Source organism: Astatotilapia calliptera, chromosome 18 (genome assembly GCF_900246225.1).
Source record: "Astatotilapia calliptera chromosome 18, fAstCal1.2, whole genome shotgun sequence".
Taxonomy (NCBI): domain Eukaryota; kingdom Metazoa; phylum Chordata; class Actinopteri; order Cichliformes; family Cichlidae; genus Astatotilapia; species Astatotilapia calliptera.
This window is the reverse complement of record NC_039319.1, coordinates 1,666,054-1,679,305: the sequence shown is the minus strand read 5'-3', so window position 1 is coordinate 1,679,305 and position 13,252 is coordinate 1,666,054. Positions and strand designations below refer to the sequence as shown.

Below are 13,252 nucleotides of genomic sequence, written 5' to 3'. Positions count from 1 at the left end.
GAAGAAACACGAACAAACAGCCGACGATCGCGTTTCCCGGGACACAGTCAGCTCGCGTGTTTACCCTCAACCTGCTTTGATAACGTTTTACTCTCCCTCGCTATCTGCCCCCTCCTCCCAGGCAGCAGGGCTAAAATTACCCTGCATGCATCTGCTTGTCCCTGTAATGCATCTCTACTTGTTCACAGACTCCACGCCGTCTATAATAAGAGAAACCCCCCCTCCCCCGGGCTCCCTGCTCTCCCTGGGGCGCTGAATCACTTCCTGCAAAGCAAATCTCAGGCTAAGTCCACACTAATGTGGTTTCATTAGAAAACGCATCGTTCTGGCCTCCCGTCCACGCTGAGACGGCGTTTTCCTCAAGGACAAACGCTCACAAGAACGCATACATTTCAAAACGGAGCTGTCCTGTCGCAGTGTGGACGCTCGAAAGCGCAGACTTTCTAAAACGATTAAAACCAGTTAAACAAAGACAGCAGAGGCATTACAGTCGTTTTGATTACTCTCAATTTTGACAGCCCTAAAAAAGATGAATCAGTCTGCACATGCTCCAGAGAGCTTTCCTGCAGATTCTTCAACTCTCACTTGCTTTTGCAGGACTGGAACGTAAGCGTTTGGGCCGTTGCAATGTGCACGCACGACTCTGAAAACGCTAGTGTGGACACAGCCTCAGAGTCTGAGCAGGACCGGGCCCACCGGGCCCCCTGCCCAGCCTCCCCCCGCTGCTTTAACAAACTCCGGCTCAGTTTCCTCCGAGGTCACAAGCCGCTTCCCTCAGAGCCTTTTCCCATCCTGCTGAATTCCCACAGCAGCTCGTCTTCCCACAGGAGGAAGCACTTTAAGTCAGTTTACAGTCAGGTCAAAGGTCAAAGTTTTCTGACAGGACTGGAAGTTATAACTGTAACCAGACCAGAGTCCATGCAAGAAAAACACGATTTAAAGAGGTCGGCTACGCAAAGTTTCACATCAGCATCAAAATGACGACTGAAATAATCGAATAACGTCTGAAGGCTTTTCAGAGGTTTGGTGCACCTGCGTGTTCACTCAGGTAAATTGCCTGTATTTATATAGCGCTCTACACATCCAGTCATCCACACACTGGACACTGGTGCCACCGGGCCCTCTGACCAACCAGGTACATGTGAGAGAGAGAGAGAGAGAGAGAGTGTGTGTGTGAGTGTGTGAGTGAGTGTGTGTGTGTGTGTGTGTGTTGAAAAGAGACGTTATGATGCGGCTGAGGGGAACCAGAAAGTTAAGGGCCACCGACGATGAACGGTTTGATGAACCTGCCAGAATCAGTGAAAACGAGGAAAACATGCACTCTGAGAAAATCTGCACATTTTTATTTCTTCTACAGGAACGAAGGGTTACGGAGCAGCTCGGTGCTGCTAAGCTAATGCATTGATTCACTGATGTGCATAAAGTTTAAGCAGCAGTGTGCTTCAGGCAGACGAAGCCAAAGGAGAGATGCTTATCCATCAGGCACAAGAAGCAAACTCAGCACGAACAGCTGAGACCATCTGTCAGCGCGGTGCAGGAGCCATCTCCATCTGAGAGGACCTCCTCTGTCCACAGACTCAGAGCTGAAGCTCAACACAAACCGGGTCATCAGCAGCAAAGCTTTCTATCACCGAGACACAAACGTCTTTTCACATTTCTCACCTTTTTTGATGACAAGAGATTTCAGCACAAAATATCTGAAACTCACCAGCTTCTGGCATACTTTGCATTTTAGGACCAGCAGATTTTCCCCCAGATTGGAGGCATTCAAGCTCAGGTCAAAGCGTGATGACAAAGATAAAAGAAGAAGATGGAAGAAAAGAGGAGAGAAGATGCGTCTGTCCCGATTCCCCTCGTGTGTCTGCGCTTCCTGTCTAATCCTTTAAAGAAACACGATAAGAGAACAGACATCTTCCCTTCTTTCAGCCTCCACTCTGAACCCGCTCGCTTTATCTGATCTCGGTTTGTTTAGTCTGAGCCAACATGAGCGCATTTATTCCCATTTCTAATCTGACGGCGGGAAGAAAGGCGGAAACTTCACGTGATGGGAGATAACGGAAGTTAAAGGACCAAAGAGGTGATCTGTGACGTTGAGTTTTAAGGACATCCTGAGGTTTCAGGTGAGCAGATGAAACTAAACGCAACAAAAATCCAAGTTTCACAAAGTCACGGTGCATTCAATGACACGTCTGGAATCACCAGCTGCTAAAATCAAGTCATGCAGCGGAAAACCTGCCGGGAAAACGACGACTCCATGAAATAACAAACGCGCTTCATTCCTGGATCTAGGACGAGAGAAACAATCGGAGATTAAAGCTGCTTCAGACGCAGGAACGACCACCGAGCTGCAGCAATAAATCAGCTGCTGCTCGTTGTTATGTTCACGTGCAGTGAAACAGGTAAATCTGCAGCTCCTATAAACTCTCATCAGCTCGTCTCCGGTGGAAAGTATCCGACGTGAAGCTGTAATTACAGCTCTAACTTCCTGTGCGCGCCTGGCGTCACGGCGGAGGTTTGATCCAGATGTGAGTTTAATAACAGCCTGTCGCAGCTTCCACAGTTTAGGAGGTGACAGGAAAAATAAATGCACCGACGAGCTCGTACACGCCGCAGACGACGTCGCACACCGACCATCGTTCAGGTCACAGACTGTACACGACGATGGCAGCTACGCGCTATTAAGGCCCCGCCTCCTGAACAGATCCCTTTCAATTCATGCAGAGGGTCAAAACAATCGACATCAAGGGAGAACTTCCTGCAGCCAGCTCAAACCTGATTGGTCGGCAGAATTGTGGGCTGAACAGAGAAATGTTCCCTTTGCTTCAGCTTCTCATACACTTATTTAACTATAGAGAGACATGTGATGAATCAAAACAAACCCCCACAGTCTGCAACTCAAAGCACATCAATCGAACAAACTAAGAATAAAAAGGAAAAAGAATTCGTTTGCGACGCACGGCCGCCTCAGTGTTTGGGACAGGACTGGACTCGCGCTGGTACAGAAGTCCCGCATTGACCCTGAACGCACCGCAGGCCTTTTAATTAGCGCACAGCAACAAGAATGTGGAGTTTGTACTCTAAAGTGAAGCGCGATGAGTGAACAAACAGCAGGAGAAGAAAAGGACGGCGTTTGTTGTGGGGGGAGGATGGAGGGAGTGAAGGGGGGGGGGGGGTAAATAAAGACGCTTCAGCAGCTGGAAACAAGCCTGGAAATTTCCAATTTTCAGGATTAAGACATCCAGACTCACTGTGGTGAAGTAATGAGTGAATTCTCAAAGTCCACGAGCACGTCAAAGCAAACGCGGCTGATTCTCAGAGATCAGGGAGACCTGTGGACGTTTATACGCAAATAAAATGAATGAAACAGATCCAGAGAGCGAGCGCAGCTTCTGGTGTAAGACGCCGTTCACCCACACGTCGCACTCAATTTAACAGTTTGCACGCTGAAGTTGCTGCTCACAGTCACGGCCTGCAGGACTGCAGGATACTGATCAGCAGTGCCGGTGAGCGAGAATCCTCAGGATCCTCTGACGGCCAACGACAACCTGAGGTGACGGCAGGAGCAGATCGACCGCGGAGACGAGAGAAAACGCAGACAGAGCAGAAATCACAGCAAAACACCCCGAGGGAGGAAGAGGGTGATGCAAACCTGCAGGCTGGATCATATACAAACTCCCTCTGTGGGAAGCAATAAGGGGAATTCCCCCAACTTTGGAATATCTGAATTTCAGGCCCTGGAGCTGAAAGCTGGATGAACAAATAGTTCAGTCTGTTTGTTTGTGTCGGCTGCTTCACCTTCATTAGACCAACCCCCCCCCCCCCACACCCACACACACACCCACCCACAGGGCCCAGTTTCTTGTTCTGCACCAACATTTCCTTTTAACCATTTACACGACAGTTTCACAGCTCGCTGGGCTCAGCGGCCAAGTCGCCCTCTGCGGCCAGGTCGCCCTCTGCGGCCAGGTCGCCCTCTGCGGCCAGGTCGCCCTCTGCGGCCAGGTCGCCCTCTGCGGCCAGGTCGCCCTCTGCGGCCAGGTCGCCCTCTGCGGCGTGTTACATGCAAGCAGATGGATTTTAGGTATTCACAGAAACTGTTTCAGAGAAAAGTTACAGACGAATGAGCCAATCAGGAGAGCCCACGGGCTCAGAGTCCGTCCCACCGTCTCTGAGAAAAGAGCGGGAATCACAGAGGGCTAAACATCCAAACATCATCATCATCATATCTGTGACACCAAAACGTCCTCAGGACGCCCGACCTCAGCTGAGGTGAGTCCGATCGAGCGGCCGCAGGTTTCTATTAAAATATTGATATTTGGGCATAAACGCAGCATAAACCAAGTTTCTGTCACAGGCGGCTGAGACGCCGGCCCCTCCCCCAACACCGCCGCCTCCTCCACGTTAGAAAGCAGAGCGGAGGTTTGTGGGTTTGGAGGAGCCGAGGCCTCCTGCCTCTGATCTCCTGATAGGATTCATCCTGTCTTTGATGGAGGGGGATGGGAGCTCATCCCAGACTGTTTAGGTCTGAGGAAAAGTCTGAATTCCTGAGATGACTGACGGTTCAGAGCTGAGGGTGACGCTGCCGAGGAAGAGGAGGAAGTGCGGTTTCTTAATGCGATCTGAGGCAGCAGCCGGCTCGAGGTGACTCATATCAGGCAGCGCGAGACGGCGCCTCGGGCTCCAGACTTTGATTAATCCGTCCGGAGTCGTCAGAGCAGCTGCTCGGCAGGCGATTTAAGAGCAGCTAAAAGACTTTCTGTTAATGAATGCAGAAGAAAACACACGGCGAAGGACGGCGTCACGGACCCGAATGTCAGCCAGTGCTTCCTGTCACACAGCCAGCCCACTTTGACCTTTAAACTGTGGAGACGTAGAAACGGTGTGAATGAGGCTTTCAGACACACGGTGGGTAAAGCTGCTCCTCCATGTTTGTCCCGACCAATGAAACGCTGCAGGTGAATGTGCGGGGGTCACGCACGTGGATATGACATCACACCACGTCCGAACATCACGGAGCAGAAACTCGTGTTGTTCTGTTATAGAAGGACGGCAGCAGAATTCAAATATTCAGGTATTTGTTTCAAACTATGGACAGACAAAGCTGACCCACCTCTGAGAGGTCAGAGGTCAGAGGTGGCCAGATTCGATAATCCTGTGGATGCTCACATTGATTTTTCTTCCTGCTTCTCACACTGAAGCTTTTCTTTTGTCTCGTACGAGCAACGTGAATCTGGACAAACGCCAGTCGAGCAGGCGGCCCGGCCAATGGGAAGAGAAGCCGTTTGACTGAGAGCACCAACTGTGTCGCTACACCGCCCGGCTGGAAATCACATCCAGAATAATAAACACAGCTGACAACTGTTGCTTTCCAGAATAATAAAAGTCAATCACTCCCCCAAACAGAAACGGTGCGAGGAGGCGATCACGTGATTACAGCCCCGAGGTTTGAAACCACGTCCCATAAAAACCTGATTAAAGACACTTTCAGTGTGGAAGCCTCTCAGCTGCCGCTTCCCTCTGAGGGGAAATGTTTTCCCGTCTTATCTGCAGCAGACGAGTCACCTTGACTTTCAGCCCGAGACGTCGGCGCTTCGGCTTTAAGCTCCAAGGTTACGAGATATCAGATGGGCCCTAAACGCCTCGCCTTTCAACCTCGCAGACTCGCTTCCTTTTTGACCGCCGTCTCTGCCGATTATTTATCCTCTAAAGTTTCAAACTCACCTGGATTACAGCCAGCGTTGGTTTTAATCCAGCTGACAGAAACTGCAGTTCCTGTGCCGTCCACCAGAGGCTCCAGCAGCGCGTCGGTGGCCACAGACTCAGCTGTAGATGTGACAACTCTATGAAACCCATCTGTTTAAACAGGATCAGGGCTTAAAGTTTGGATTCTTAGGGGCGTGGCCTGTTTGACTGACAGGTAAATGGCGACACAGGCGGCTGTAGCTGCTAGCTGTCTGCTAGCTTCACCAGAACTGGACCTCTGCAGCGTGTTTGTGCTGTTGGAGCATTTTTAATGAGTTTTTTTATTGTCTGAGCTCTGCAACTTCACCACCCAAAGCTCACAAATGATTCAACATCTCATTTAACTGTGAAAACTAAACTTCAAGAACATGTTTAACACAAAGGATGGTAAAGTTCTGCTGTTGGAGGTCATAAGGTCTTCAGATGACCATCTCTGCAGTCCAACCAGACTCCAGGGAGAAAAACACTCATTTTAGCTGAAACAGTTGAGCCTGAGAGGCTCGCAGCACAAACATCAACCCAATAGAGGCACCTGCAGCTTCCACGCAGAGCGACGCGAAGGCTTCAGTGTGTAAAGGCTGTTATTCAAACAGGAAGAGGTAAAAACACCAGACGGCTGAACTGCGCTTCACCGCTGACCTCGTCCACAGAAGCAGATCAAGCTTCGCTTCAAAGATCCAAACTCTTTGGGATTAAGTTAAAGAAAGCGAGTTTCCTTTAAGACCAGCGGCCTGAGCGTCACATGCAAACAGCTGGCCTCGCTCCGACCGTCTGGGGAGGGGTCCGTTACTCGCTTCAGTACCCGAGCGTCTCTTTGAAGTCTGAACATGGACGCCGAACATCAGTGAATTCATCAAAAGATGAAAAACTCGGGAATCTTCAGAAGCAGGAGGAAGATTTAAACTTAACCTGTGACTCTGAAGAAACACCTGACGGGGGTTTAAACGCCTCAGGCCGACGTCTGCCACGAGGCCGTCAGACCAGAGGGACCAGAGGGGAAATTTAAAGGTAGTGGAGGGTTAAGGGTGGCTTTGGGCTGGAGGTCTCTCTCATCAGCTGCAATGAGCCAGCAGCCATCGTCCAGCTGTGCAGCTCTCGTAATTGCTCCACATCCCAGTTTCCCACGCTGCGCTCATTCCTGAGACGCCAAACAATGCCCCCCTCCCCCTCACTCAGCCCCAGCCTGGTATGATTTGCAACAGCTGGACACTCCAGAGGAAGAAAAACGTCTTTTGATGGCACTGTGGGTTTTCCCACAGTGCACTGCTCTCTGACTCACAGAGAACAGACGCCTCACACATCAGCTGCTGTGGAGCGATCATCATCATCGTCATGTTCAGCCGAGGATCATCAGATCCAAAACGCAGCCAACTCCCAACATCTGGATGTTTGGTCTGCAGTGTGAAAGAGCTGGGGTGGTTCGGCATCCTGGGTGAGGCGTCTCACGTCCAGGAATCGGACCCGGGAGACAGATTTTATTTCTCGGCTGGTTAGGACCGCCTCAGCGTCCCCTCAGAGCAGCTGGAGGAGGTGGCCGGGGAGGTCTGCATATCTGCTGCTCCCACAACCCCGAAAACGTCAGAACAGATGAGTCATTATGAATGTAACAAACTGCATTTACAGAACTAACAGTTGTTTTTTTTTTTTTGGGGGGGGGGGGGGATCAATGGTGGGAAGAAGTGGAGGTGGGACACCAGAGCTGGTGTCTCAGATTCTCTGATGCACCCATCACCTGGCTCCAAATCACAGCCACAGAATTTAGTCGCACACGTGCTTTTATTTTGACAGGATTCTTTACACCCTTCCTGTGTCTGACTTCCTGGCCCCCTCACCTGCTCTGGGCACCGCGACGCACCTTCCACACTTATGCCGGGTACACACAGGGAGCGCCCAGGAGGAAACAGCGGTACTGAACAGGCCAATCACAGCCATCGTGGACCGCGTCGCCCATTTTTCTCCTGAAGCGCCCGACAGGTGACGGCACGCGGTTTCAGAGGGTCTGTGATAAATGAGACCTACACTGAAACTTTCACTCCAGGCTCAGAAAAGCTTTTCTAAAACAGCGCTGCTCATCTCGCCATGGTAACCACCAATCTCTGCCACCACAATAACCACAGAAGAAGAAGCGACAGCGAGTGACACCAAAAGCCAACCGACACTTGAAACCTCAGACATTCAGTAAATGTTGTTTCAATAATAGCTGGAAGCCGGTTTGGTTTCAGCTAGAAGGAAGTTTCCGATGTGGCGGTGGAGGCGGGGGAGGGGGAGGGTCACATTAATATTCAGCTCTTCACAGCAGAGGAATGTGGAGGGTTTGGAGGAGGAGCCTTCGTGTACGTTAGGTCATCGTGTACTGAACAAACTCAGACAGACGTGATAAAGTTCGTTTAATCAAAACGTGAAGAACCGAAACGTTTCTCCCTCAGTCTGTTACAGAAACCCACAAAGCTCTTCTTTGACCAGACTTCATTCAATTTTTGGTTAATTCTACATCAAACATTTGCCGTCAGCCTGTCCTGTGAAGTCCTCGTGCTGGTGAATCCAGATAAATGAGGGGCCCCTCTGCATCCATCTGCACGGGGTGTTCCTCTTTGTGGGTCTTTCATGTCACCCTCATCGAGTCGGGACATGTCGCTTTCCCGCTGCAGACGCACTGCAGCACATCAAAGAGTCCCCACACACACTCACGCACACACGCACACACACACACACACACACACACACACACACACACACACACACACACACACACACACACACACACACACACACACACACACGGGTTTCCTGAGATTAAGCTGCAGCTTTATCATCCGCACACTTTAAACTCATTCGCAGGTTTAGAGATGAAACACGAGCGCGCTGCGAGCACTCGCCTGCGTCTTCACCGCCTGCGTTACAGCACGAGCTGATTTCTAATCCTCTGCTCAGATTTCACTTTTGCACAAATTGAAGCTCATTCACTTAAATTTGCTCCACCTGTGAAACAGCTCAACGAAGCAGCACCTGACGTCGTTCACGCGCTCTTTACAGGCTTCGGTAAGAAGATTAGGAGTGATGTTACTGCAGACATTCAGCTGACTCTTCCTGAACCTTTAATATCACGCTCCATAAAGTGAAGCATCAAACCTGCTCTCAGCATGAACATGAAGGACCTGATTCTGTGTTACAGCCAAAGCTGAAGTGAAGACTCGCACTCGTAACGTTGAGCAGAGATGACTCGGACAGTTCCTCTGCTCCGTCTGAGCTTCCTGTGAGAAACGATTGTATTTAGGAGATCGGATCAGCAGGAAATGACCTCTTCACTCTGCGTTCAGGAAACTCAACGAGCTGTTCAACCATCAACAAACAGCCACGCGATGACTTCCTGAGAGATTAAAACCTGAGAACCGTCAGCGCGTCCTGAGGTTCGGGCGGGACCGCGGCAGAGCGCGAGCACTGACTGACTGACTGGTCCTCGATGCAGCGCCACGTGAACCGGATCTCCGACTGCTGAGGGCGTCTCGAGCAGAGGAGTGACCAGCACCACCAGCTGCTGATGGTGTAGGTGGAGACGGGACTCTCTGTGGAAGGTGCTGGAAGCAGATGTGTGTCGAACTCCAGGCCTCGAGGGCCGGATGTGATTCAGGTGTGTTGACCCAGGGTGAGATCTAAAACCTGCAGGACACCGGCCCCCGAGGCCTGGAGTTGGACACCCCTGGTTAACAGACGTGCACGCCGGTGCGCTCGTGGACTCATGTGTCCGTCAACCAGCAGCACGCCGACCTTCACAACTTCTTCGAGACTCCTCAGTAACACCCTGGAGGCTCAGCTGGGGGCGCTCAGGTGCTCACTGCCTGCTTTCTTTACATGGATCCCTGGACTGCACCGATCTGTGCCACAATGACTTCACACACCTGAAAGCAGCAGAGCTCCGATCACGCAGCGCCGCGGGCCGAGAGAAGGCGGCGTGTAATTAAGGCAGCAGCACCTGAGGCCACAAAGAGCCCAGCTCAGCTCCAAGCAACGGCATGACCGAAGGCCTCAGGAATGTGGAGCACTGTTAAAAACAGAGGAGGCCTCAGGCGGCAGAAATAGACAGGTATTTTTAAAAGGCCGAGTCAGGAAGACTGAGACGACTTCCAGCAGACACAGATCATCCTGACAGATCTTACAACAGCTCAACCCAAACCTTTCACTTCACATTCAGACGCACAGCAGCGACAGGAGGCAGCTGGGAGCGTTCTCCTGCACCTCACAGTTGGTGCATACTTCCTGTCAAATCAGAAAAAAATGCTCTTCAGGGTTAAACTTTTTCATCTAGCTTGAAAATATGCCAACATGAAGCGCACGCAGACTGAAGGAGGGCTGATGCAGAAGAAACGCAGCGATGCATAAATGACTGAGCTCATGAGCTGCAAGAGCTCAGCTGCAGTTTATTTACGTCATCCTGTTTAAACAGGGAGGATGAATATTCCCGGGGGAAGCAGGAGATGCGGCTGAAAGAGGTCAAAATAGACCCTGAGCATGTCTGAGAATCATAAACACCAACAACTGAAGCCAGTGCTGGTGGTGCGTTCAGAGGCGGCTGGGACACCGAGCTGCCAACTCAAACCATGAGCGAGCAAATGGCACAGACGTGATGGAGACCCAGCACGAGCTCCACCTGCTTTCAGTCAGGTCAGAAAATAGCTGCGACCCCCCCCAAACACACACACACACACACACACACACACACACACACACACACACACACACACACACACACACACACACACCTCTGATTCCAGCGCCATCTTAAAAAATAGAACTCAAGTAAATACAAGTAGAATGTCATCTCTGACCCTGTTTGACGTCATACTGCCAGAAAACAGTCTTCTCTCCTGTTGAAGAAAGTCTCACCAGACTCCGTAGAAAATTCCACAGATTTAAATGTTCCCGGAGCCTTTCCACCTCTCACAGCTGTTCAGCGCGCTGCACTTAGAGCAGAAGCGCCAAGTTTATAGTGTAATTCTATTAAACAGAGAGTGCTTTGATGTGCTGACTGAGGCCGAATAAAAGAGAGGGACCCGCAGATGTGTGTTTGTGTCGTTTCGTGTGGCAGTTTTAACAGAAAAGAAAGAAACACGAAATTTACATTTTTAGGGGGGTTCGGCTCAGCGGAGAGGAGCGTGCAGGGGGTCAGACTGAGTAGAAAGTTTGAGTACACGGTGGTCACGTATGCCTCTCTTGTTTCTGACTGTTTGAAGCCATATCAGGTAATCAATCTCCTCCAGAGTTTCGCAACTTCTTTATTTCCCAGCCAGACTCCATAGAAAATTACACTACTTTAACTTTTCCATCCAGTTTGCTTCCACCGCAGATTTTCCATCTGCTTTGGAATGTGAGGACGTGCATTCAATTCGTGAAACAAACACTTCTCCAAACACACACACAGAGCTCACTGAGCTGCCCTCGGACCTAAAGCGCAGAAACTCGCAACACTAAATATGGGATTCCGTGTAAGACTGTGTGGTTTGAGTGTTTTGACTGTAAGCCGAATGAAAGACTGACTTATCCAGATGCGTAAACATTTGTGTCTGTGTTGGTTTGTGCAGCTGTTTTCAGCGGGGAGGAAAGAAAAGCTTAAATGTGGAGTTTCTTAAAGGAGGTTCGGAGCGGAGGTGAGCGCGAGAGGTGTTCGGGGTCTTACCGAGGTGCAGGGTGAGGTTGATGGAGTTCGGGTACTGAATCCCCGCCAGCATGGTCTGGCTCTGCCACCAGGTAGTGTCCTGCTGGTTGTTGTAGTCGGTCAGGTACGCGGCGCCGTGGTGGTTCCGCGGGTCCCGGGCGTCGCAGATGTGGCACGACTTGGTGACCCCGGTGGCGCCGGTCTGCACGCAGTACTCCTCGGGCGGAGAGCCGCAGGTATTGGTGGCCACCACCGTCACGTTGAAGGCAGCGTTGACGAACTCGGGCATGCAGCGCTGCGGCCGGTCCCGCTCGTCCGAGCACTCGTCCATGGCAGCGCGCACGCACAGCGCCGCCGCCCAGCTCAGAGCCACCAGAGCCCGGATCACACTCGGCATTTTTCCTGCCCCCTCCGTCCTCCCTCACGATCAGAAGACTGCGCGCGGCTCCCTCGCGAACTCTCCTTCAACTTTTCAGAGTTTGCAGAAACTCCCCGGTTACCGACATGAACCGTCTCCGGGCAGCGACTGAAGCGTAGGGCGGGTGTCTCCGTCCCGGCCGCCTCCGCAGCTCGTGTCCGGCTGTGCTGTGTACTGTGTGGGGGTGTGCGGGTCTGCGCTCGGCCTCAGCTCTTTGTGTCCGCCGCCGCCATGCAACAAACTCCAGCAGGAAAAGACGAGAGTCCAGACTACACCCAGTGCGCTACTGCGCAGCTCCGAGGCGCAGAGGACCCTCCGCCACTTCCGTCACAAATCTGCAGAAAAATCCTCGGAAATCACAGCGCGAGCCACTTTTTCACCTGCACACGTCCCGCAGGTGAAAAAGACCCAGAAAAAGCGGTGGACATGAAATCATTTCAGCATTTACAATAAAAACGCGCTTATCTGACCCAAAGAGCAACTTTGAAGCGCTAAGAACAGAGTAAAGAGTTAAATAAGATAAGATAAATGGCCTGTATTTATATAGCGCCTTACTAGTCCCTAAGGACCCCAAAGCGCTTTACATATCCAGTCATCCACCCATTCACGCACACATTCACACACTGGTGATGGCAGCTACATTGTAGCCACAGCCACCCTGGGGCGCACTGACAGAGGTGAGGCTGCCAGACACTGGCGCCACCGGGCCCTCTGACCACCACCAGTAGGCAACGGGTGAAGTGTCTTGCCCAAGGACACAACGACCGAGACTGTCCAAGCCGGGGCTCGAACCGGCAACCTTCCGATTACAAGGCGAACTCCCAACTCTTGAGCCACGATCGCCCTTTATAACCTTTATTAGTCCCACACGTGGGAATTTTGTTTTGTCACAGCAGGAAGTGGACAGTGCAAAAGTTATGAGGCAAAAATTAGAATACAATAAGAATAAATACAGTACACAACTGTACAGAATAGAATAAAATAATATACTATATACAGTAGAATAAAATAAAATAAATATACAATAAGATAAAAATAGAATACAAATACAAATGCTATATACAACTGAGTAAAAATACAACGATGACAGAAAGGATTATTGCACTTAGTGTTATTGCACATGTATGGATGTGTGTGCTTGATCAGTTAAAGTCTTTATTATGGAGTCTGACAGCAGTGGGGAGGAAAGACCTGCGAAATCTCTCCGTCCCACACCGTGGGTGCCGCAGTCTCCCACTGAAGGAGCTGCTCAGTGCTGTCACAGTCTGCTGCATGGGGTGGGAGATGTTGTCCATCAGGGATGACAGCTTAGCCGCCGTTCTCCTGTCACTCACCACCTCCACTGGGTCCAGAGGGCATCCTAGAACAGAGCTGGCCCTTCGGATCACCCTGTTCAGTCTCTTCCTGTCCCCAGTAGAGATGCTGCCGCCCCAGCAGACCAC

General features: G+C 51.1%; 1 protein-coding gene across 1 annotated transcript in view; it reads right to left on the bottom strand.

The window, feature by feature from the left end:
* lamc1 (laminin, gamma 1) overlaps positions 1 to 12,145 on the bottom strand; it is a 47,331-nt gene extending 35,186 nt beyond the window's left edge. Inside the window, exon 1 of the mRNA XM_026149130.1 lies at positions 11,414 to 12,145. Within this exon, the coding sequence (XP_026004915.1) occupies positions 11,414 to 11,789 (376 nt within the window). The 5' untranslated portion in view covers positions 11,790 to 12,145. The remainder of the gene's footprint in view (positions 1 to 11,413) is intronic.
* Between the last annotated feature and the right edge of the window lie 1,107 nt (positions 12,146 to 13,252).